A 9368-nucleotide genomic window follows, 5' to 3' on the forward strand; every position below is an offset into this window, starting at 1 on the left:
CTCATTGGAAATAGGTAAATTTCAAAATATCACTGTCCTGGTAACAAAGGCAAAGTTTGTGGGGAATAATAGCCATTGTCTATACTTTTGAGGCATAAGCAATTAGAAAAAAACACTTACTACCCAGGAACAAAAATTGTGTTACATAGTATAATATAAATGCTGCGAGAAATTCTTAGCTTTGCTGTGGGGCCTTGGAATTATTACTTCGCTAATTACTGTTATCCTATACTTTTAAAAGGCACGTTGTTGTGTTATAAAAGTATTTATACAACTACTGTATTTCATGTTTAAACCACTAGACACAAATCGATTATACAATCCTGTGAGCCTTGTTGATAGTCAATCAGCTTTTACAAAATTTTTAAGTGATCATAAAAGACACTTGGCTATAAATCAATACACAACTCTCTTTATTCTATATGGCCAACACACATGATGGTTGTTACAGTGCAAAGCATTGACGATTGTTGCTAAACCTTCCTGCACAATTCTATACAGACTCCTGTAAAGTTATAGTTGTTGAACTATGGGGTTCTGAATAAAGGTTCTGCGAGGAAAGCAGGTCCAAAGACTGTTGCTGCTGAGCAGTTGAAACAACAAGAGGTAGACTATGAATGATCACCCCTTGAGTATTTATACTGATGTTGGGAACCATCAGACTGGTGTCTTCATTTGAGCTGGAACCGCTGTGAACGACAACAGCCTGCTTGTGCTTCAAGTCTTGAGAAAGAGAGGTGAGGATCGACGGTGTAGTTATGGAAGACGCCACAGAAACACTGAGATTTCTTTCCGTTGCCACTGTCACTTCTGTGCCCCCTTCCTGAATTAGGGCATTGAGCCCTTCCAGGTCTGAGCAGGTTGTAATGAAGGTCTGGTTATTAGAGTCCAGGGTAGCTACTTGTGTGGTCTGAATCAGAGCCTGGTGGAGAGAGTCATCTGTACTGGGAGCAATATGAGTAAGAAGAACGGTCTGATGTTCCATTGGACTGACCTCATTGTGAGGCACCATTTGTTGCACAGGCGCCATCAAGTTGACTTGGTGAACCATCTGGCTGCCAGTAACACCATCCACTCTGCTCTGATCTGCAGAGTTTGTGATTGCAGAATCTTCCTTGGGTTGGTGTTGACTGTCGTCCACCGCAGTGTGCACAAAAGTGCTTTCCTGCCCGAGCTGGTGGCCGACGAGGATCTTCAGGTGGCCGTTGCTGTAAGAGGATATTTGGTTCGACTGCAGGGGAACGTGGAGTTGATTCAATTGAGGTTGAGAACTCACCTGGTCCTCGTGATGCATCTGTATCTGCAGGACTGCCAGGGCAGTGTTCGATATCATCCGGGCATCCACGTGCTGTTTCCTGTGACTTCTCAAAGAGTCTTCCCTCACAAAAGACGCCTCGCAAATATCACACTGGAAAGATCGCGCGGCATCAAGTTTGGCTCGATAGCGGGAGCGTCCTGGCTTTGGGCAAACTTCCACTTTCCGTACCTTGCCCTGGCCCTTAGTTTTAACTTTGTTGGCATGGAACTTTTTCTTATGCATGATCAGGTTGCTCCTCTGTTTGGTGTCAAAGTTGCAGTGCTCGCACTTGAAAGGTCGATCCTCGGAGTGGATCCTCTCATGTACTTTCAGGGCTGTCTTGTTGGAGCAGGAGTAGCTGCATTTGAGACACTTAATTGGCTGCTCAGGTTGGTGCTCCCTGGCATGCTGCCGAAGGGAAGTCTTGTTCCTGCACTGGAAGTCACACTGTGTGCATTTGAATGCGTTTTCTGTGCTGTGTTTGAGCTGGATGTGGGATTTCAGGTTCCCCTTCATGGCACAGCAGTATTCACAGAACTCACACTTGTAAGGTTTCTCTCCAGAGTGGATACGCACGTGTCGCTTCAGGTCGGAGTTGATTTTGAATTTTGCTTCACAAAGATGGCACTGAAAAGGAGCATCTCCTGCACACACACAAAAAAAAAAGTTGACAAAGTATTTTGTACAGAGAACACAATCACTGTTATGCAGAATATGTGTTGCTCAGTACTGGAACCAAACAGATAAAGCAGATGACCAATACAATTTCAACCAAAGTGTACTTTCACTGAAGCAAAAAGCTTGGTGATTGGGATACAGAGAGTTATAATCACTTGCCAGTGTGGGAGCGAAGATGCACAGTGAGCTGGCTGGAGTTGCGGCTGGCGTAGGGGCAGATCTGGCACTTAAAGGGGCGCTCGTCGTAGTGAATCCGAAGGTGCTTCTTGAGGCTACTGCTGTCTGCTGCTGCATAGCTGCAATATTTACATTTGTGAGGCTTCTCCCCGGTGTGCGAGCGACTGTGCATCGTCAGCTTATCCTTTCGACTGAAGAGCTTGCTGCATATATCACACTTGAATGGCTTCTCGCCTACACAAATAAAATCCAGATAAAACATCAAGGCCAAAAACCATTAAAGACCGATGTCTGCTCTATGCAGGAGACTGAAAATGGTCTTATACTAAATTTGAACACTATACCTGTGTGAGTTTTTAAATGTCTCTCCATGTCTTTTTGACCATATTGCGTTTTGAAGGAGCAACCTAAAACACACATACAGAATAACAAATGAAATGTTTGAAATTCCCCAAGCATGCCTACAATAAGGCTTTGAATGAGCCCATGCAGAAGCAACAAATTAAGGTGTGCAATTCACACACAAAGTGCAGTGTATTCAGTCATTTTATCTTCCTTGCATAGCAGTTCAATCCATTCTTGTTTTTTTTTTGCAAGTTTAATAAGGCACCTGATCTTGTTACTTATACACTGTGGCTAGTCAAGCCCATAGTAAAACCTAGAAAGGGTGAAACTGCTATGCAACAGGAGTTGTATTTCCATTCCTGAAGACACATTTAATGCCTCTACCATAACTGCACAGCTTATATTCATGAATGCCTTTCTTAAGTTATACACACAATATTCATTTAATAGCCTTGAAATTGATATACCAAGTTTAGTGCAATACAATATAATACTTAACCACAGTACAAAGGTCATAATACAATATATCTGGATACAGGGTCCGAATTAACTTTGTATTAGAGTATGCATAATAAAGTAAACTGATCTTAAGTGACGCTGTATGGCAGAACCAGCGGGACATATATTCATACAAACACAAAATCTGCATTCAGACAAACATCTGGTTTCACAGGCCCAGATGAGCACTGATCTGCGACTACCTAATGTCGCCTAATGCCAGGCTTATGTTTGCCGATTGCTGACGACCTGAGGAGTCGGCGGGTAATTTCTTAAAATCTGGGACAAACTGAAGTTGTCAGGGACAAAACAGTCGATAAGTGTGAGAGGGTCTACAATTCCCCGTTAATAGCTTCTGCGATGTCCTGATGCTCTTACGATGTCCTGACAAATTTCTAACATGTCAGAAAACTTTAGTCCCCGACAAAGCAACTCGTTTAGTGTGCGAGGGGCTATGGCCCGATTTCTTGACGAATGCTGCCAGCAGCCAATAGAACAAGCTAGCAACAATGGCAACTAAGAGAAAGATTGTGTCCCTCTTTGACATAAGTGACATTTCCTATCATGATCTCTCACTGAAGGTACCCGGTAAGTAAATACTTTTTATAACTTGTTAACGCCGAAGCAGATACAGTCATCCTGGCAATCAATTTCTGACAATCAATTTCTACAGTCACTCATATTCGAGATCCCTTTCAAACCCCTACTGTAAGCTTGTATTGCTAATTTATTCAAAATACGAGGAGGAGGAGGGGTGCGCGTCTGTGTGTGAGAAAAAGAGAGAATGGAATTACGTTGTTGCATATTTAAACCTATAACAAACTTGTAGTAGCCTGCTATTAAAGTTGTATTCTAGTCTGTTCAAAAGTGCAACACTCGCTCGTAGTACAAAATATTTATTAGTTTAAAAGTCTTCAAATTATTCATTAGAATTTGGTATTCTGATGAAGATCGCTTGACGACCAATCTTAATTCAATATATATATATATATATAATATATATATATATATATATATATATATATATATATATATATATATATATAATTTTTTTTTATGTGTAAAACAATGCACAGACAACAGTGATCGCCTCCTCGCTTGAGTCCACGATTCTCCCGAATGATGTCTATGATTCTGCAATGAAAATAGGCGCAGTCTACTACAAGATATCTCGTGTAGTGTGCGTAGTTTGCAATCCCCGATCTACAGTGAGAAATCGTAGGTCAAATCGGTAAGTGTGAGTGGCGCTGCGTCTCCCGATCGCAAAAATCGTTGCAGTATAAACCCAGCTTTAGGTACTGTAGTCCAAGATTAGTGTAATCTGGCTCTGAGAAAGCAACCCTAAAATTAAGATGCAAAGTGGGTTTGGTGGCGTTTCACAACAATGTAATAGAAGATTTCCCGTCAAACATAATCCTGTTGACATTTTCTTTCATGAAGCCCCAGTTAGTGCGAGTCCTTCTTTACCACCAGGGATAAAACCCATACCCACCCTGAAAGCAGCAGCAGAGCCTCTTTGATATCAGTGCAGGCCTGTTTTTTTTAGAAGATGCTTTATGTGTTTTCACTTCAACCTTCTTGTTGCCTCTGGATACACATGACTGGTAACTTTCTTCAAAGACAAACTCTGAAGCGGCATCTGTTTATTAAATAAATACAAAGTTGTTAACCGTTACTTCTTTACTGTTCTCTAAGGCATATAACTCTGGCAAAATTAAAAGACAGATTCTGTTAAAAATGTCGGCATTGTATATCGCAAAATAGGGAAACCTGGAGTTGATTCACTTGAGGTTGTGAATTTGTACTATTTACAGAGCGTAATAAGTCCTCTCAAGATTTCCTGCTCAAATCATAAAAATAGGTGATTTAGCTGTACCATAAAAACTAATTCATAAACATGAAAAGCAAAGCAGAAAATAAATGAAGTTCACAGCAAAAAACGTCTACCTCAATTTAGAAACGTGAAGGTGCCATGATAGTCAATTTAGAAACAGTCCAGTTTAAAAATAATCTTAAATCAGGGCTAAACTAGAAACCTGCTTCATTCCTGCTCAAAAAGTTATTTAAAAAATAAAAATAAACATGTTTTCATTTTTAGTATTTAGACATATCTTTCTGAGCAAGTCAAACCAAGCTGCCACTATACATGAAGTGGAATAACTAGCTTGTTAAGGCTTACGCACACGCACACACGCGCACTACCTGAGATGGTCTCCATATTGCTAAGGGCAGGCGGGGCGGTTGGAGTCACTTGGCATCCATTTTGTTTGTGAGCAAGGAAGTCCTCAAAGTTATTGTACTGCTGCTTACAGATTCCACAGATGTGAATATCCGGGCCAACCTCGACCAGAACCTGGGTTCCTCCAGAAACTGCAGGTCAATTAAAAATACAGCAGCAGTTATTCAGATACATTTTATATATAAAAACAAACCTGAAGAACTGGTTAAGGCGGTCATGGTTCCCTTTTGCCCCACTCCACTTACATGTGTATCCACAGACAAAACAGCCTCTAAACTCTTAACTTAGGAGAAAGAGTCTCTTAACTGTGGCTCCCTGCTACTATACCTCAGAGTTTCCCCTGCTCTTTTTCATTTTGACCCAGATAAAGACCACGTATCCTGCCATTACCCCATAACCCCCCCCAAATCCACATATTGAGCACAGAATCTACCTATCAGATGACGTGCACTCTGCACACAAAATGAAGACGAACACACTGCATTGATGTCTGTTGGGGTGCCACTGCCAACACCATTCGTGCAAATTGGGATCATTCAATATTTTACCACGGCTATGTATTGGCTTTGGTATAAACAACTCATATTTAATCACTGTTCATAGAGAGATGTGATTTAAATAAACACCATCTTTTGTTTGGCGGGGACTACACTGAATGCACGCAAGCTGTAAATTTGGACTGTTTTGGAGCCATAGCTGGTGAAAACAATACCATACTGTAGTCACTTTCCAGCTGCTTCAAAAAAAAAAAAAAAAAACAAACAAAAAAAAATATATAAAATGGGTGCGCCAATAAAATGGTTGCGGTTGTGCCATCAATCCCGCTAGGTAACTTATTTTAAGCATTTGTCTGCGCTAAAAATTAGAACAAAAACAAAAAAACGACTAACTTTTATACCTGAAAATACCTACCAGCAGTATTAAACGATGCCATGTATCCGACACAACTAGCTCTGGTCCTACTAATTTGTAAAACGTTAGAAATGATCATTTAATAAATAATTTAGTGGCCTAACTTCATCTTAATCCGTCTTGTGTTTGCATCCAGCCCCTTCACTGTCGGAATTTATTTTGAGACAGAATCGTTTTACTGCTTTTCTACGACAGGGCCTCGCTTGTTTTCGGCAAACTTCTGAAAGTGCAGTTCTGCTTTCAAACGTCTGTGAGGAAAGCGGCAGAAGATGATAATAATAGTAATACCGGTGTAGTGGTTACTCTTTAAGACAAAACGATAATTGTTCTGGCATGTTTATAGGTACTAGCAAAGAACATTGTGCTAAAACAAAACATATAAACACAGTGTGTGTGTCCATGGGATGTGTAAACATACCGTGTCTCAGAAGGAGGTTATAATTGTAGTTGCTTTATTAATGTCGGGTCATCCGATGGAGGAGTCTCTTCAGCCATGCTGGGATGACTCACACAATGAATTGTTATCTTGAATCTGGGAGATTCTCATTTACAGAGAATATGTTTTAATTACCGGGTGAAAGTCGTGTCTTTATCTTTGGTATGGCAATGAGACAAGCTCAAGGACCGACCAAGACACTAATTAGCCCTTACTAGGAAGACACACGGAAGAAACAGACTAGATATTGACTGTAAGGGATCAAACTGGATGTTTGAACTCATCGCCGGGGCTGTTATCTCCCAAATGTAGAATACAGGGTAGTATCAATGTTTCAAATAACACGTAGACAAGCTTGTAGGGGTGAGGGCTGAGTAAACAAAAATGGGGATCCTGTGGTTGTCAGATTATTTCTCATCATGAAGCCATGCAAGGATCTCAAGGGACTTTTTCAGCCTGAAAAAAGAAACAAGGACCAGGGGTCACAAATGGAGTTTAGAAAAAGGGGCATTCAGAACAGAAAATAGGAGACACTTTTTTACACAGAGAATTGTGAGGGTCTGGAATCAACTCCCCAGTAATGTTGTTGAAGCTGACACCCTGGGATCCTTCAAGAAGCTGCTTGATGAGATTTTGGGATCAATAAGCTAATAACAACCAAACGAGCAAGATGGGCCGAATGGCCTCCTCTCGTTTGTAAACTTTCTTATGTTCTTCTTATGTTCTTATGATCTGTGGCTGTTAGACAACAATAGTAATTACAATTCTATCCAGTAGAGGGAGCTCCTGTCTAAATAATCTGATTGTGGCTGTCCACCAAAGCTGCACAAAGAATTTGCCTTGGATATATTTTGTATTGTGTTTTTCTTATAAATCTACACCAATTATGTGATATATTGATACAGAGATGCCAGATAATACAAATAATAATACCGGACTTATTTAGTATTTTAAAAAGAGTCTGTAATATAATTGGATGTTTTTTACATTTCCCATACCTTTTTATACAAGATGGTCCAAGAAGTGCATTAACGCTATACAAAAGCTGAGCAAACTAATCTAATCTTTACCTAATGTTTATACTTAAAAGGATCACACAGGGTTTGTTCTTTTTCAAGTAAGATAAAAGAGGTTGAAATAATAAGGGTGCATGAATAACGAAAGTATATGCATGTTAAAAACAACCCTGTTATTTTCACACAGGAATTTCAGATTTAGTGTACATGGAAACGATGCTTGTGGGTGCTACGACTTTAGCCCACTCTATTTAAGACAGAATTCAGTACTGGGTGTCTGTGTTACTTGCACAGTGTTTTGTATTTTGTGGCCCAGTAGTTGAGTTAAAATAAAGAAATAGGTGACTGGTGAATATCTGTCTGCTGTTTGTGCTTTTTACTCTGATAAAAGTTATACTACTAAATATTAAATCAGTATAGCTTTTGGAAATCATGTAAACTGTTTCCTAGCTCCTCTGACTAACACATGACATGTTTGATTTGTTGATGGTTAGTTATATATAAAAATGGTATCATACATGTTTCACGTTACACACTCCATGCTGGCAGAGACAACTTCCAAATTCTAACAATGTTATCGGTTCATGATCATATTTCTTTTTAGCAATGTTGTGTTTGGACATTCAGGCCCCAACAATGGACTATAAAAATCATTACCTACAAAACGTAATGCTGGAAAAAAAAACTCAACAGGGATGAATAAAATAAGCTTTTTATCCCTCATCTGCTTAACCTTACCGATGCTGTATATATTCCAATACAGCACACCATTTATCTCATCTAAGTGCTTTCACTAATATTTCTTGACATTGAGACTTGGCCAGCTGTTTATAATCTTTCTATCACTTTTCCCAGGGTAATGGAAAAATATCATACCGGTATTATGCTTTTAGTGATCTGTCCCAGGCTATAACATGGTACCAGCCTGCATCATGTTTTATCTACTGGTAATCAGTCTAGTTGTGATACTCATAATATAGCCTGGATCAAAACACGAAGGCCTTTTGCAGCAGTTTTAACAAGCATGCCACATTATGGTAACTGATTCATTGTGTAATATAAAACAATTAAATCCTCTTCAAATTAATAAATATGTTGCACATGGGGCTCGAACAAGTGGCTTCACCAGGTAAATACTGTAGAGTAGCCTAGTCAAACGGCCAAGCTGGTAGCAATCGCAAGGAAATGGATGCAATTCAGCTTTTTCCTGTACTTTTATTTTGCCGACACAAAATAATCAAACATCCTGCAGTTTCAGACTTTTAAAGGGGAGACACCGCTTTCCCTGACAGACTCAGACAAGCTATTTAGCAGCAGCACTTCTGTCTTCCTCTCAGCAATCAGCGCTTTTATCAGCACCTTCAGTTGCACTTATGTCAGCATTTGAACAGCTCACTATACAAGCCTTTCCACCAGACGATCGTCTAAATGAGGGCGCCAGCCCTGCTTAATTTGTCAACTGAGGATCAATACACTACTTGCTTTCATACAGGCTGCTCATATTCACGACACTTCCAACAGACTAGCAGTGATTAAACAGTCATACAATTCTGTACATTTTGGGAGCTAGCTTCTCAGGATTTTCTCCAGCCCATGCCACTTTGCTTACAGGCATCCCGCGCTACCCCTTCACACATTCTCGTTCACACCTTGAAGTAACTGAACCCTTCGAGGCTCATAGGCATTTTCATAATAATTGTCATAGATAGCCGCATAACCTACCCACTGTAGAACAGCATGTCACATTAACAGCTTCTTAACACTTCTTAA

At 40.0% G+C, this 9368-nt stretch overlaps 1 protein-coding gene across 2 annotated transcripts; it reads right to left on the reverse strand.

Moving 5' to 3' along the window:
• Positions 1-396: 396 nt before the first annotated feature.
• On the reverse strand, positions 397-6300 carry LOC121298448 (zinc finger protein 64-like). 2 transcript variants are annotated; one of them, XM_041225570.1, is made up of 6 exons: positions 6147-6300; positions 5198-5365; positions 4488-4634; positions 2497-2559; positions 2135-2386; positions 397-1941 (listed from the first exon to the last, which is right to left on the reverse strand). In XM_041225570.1, exons 1-6 carry the CDS (start codon positions 6223-6225, stop codon positions 494-496), a joined length of 2157 nt encoding a protein of 718 aa, XP_041081504.1. In that variant the 5' UTR covers positions 6226-6300; the 3' UTR covers positions 397-493. The 2 variants fall into 2 exon arrangements, with proteins under 2 accessions (XP_041081504.1, XP_041081505.1); XM_041225571.1 differs by having other exon boundaries at positions 6133-6300.
• Between the last annotated feature and the right edge of the window lie 3068 nt (positions 6301-9368).

Source organism: Polyodon spathula, chromosome 23 (genome assembly GCF_017654505.1).
Source record: "Polyodon spathula isolate WHYD16114869_AA chromosome 23, ASM1765450v1, whole genome shotgun sequence".
Classification (NCBI taxonomy): Eukaryota; Metazoa; Chordata; class Actinopteri; order Acipenseriformes; family Polyodontidae; genus Polyodon; species Polyodon spathula.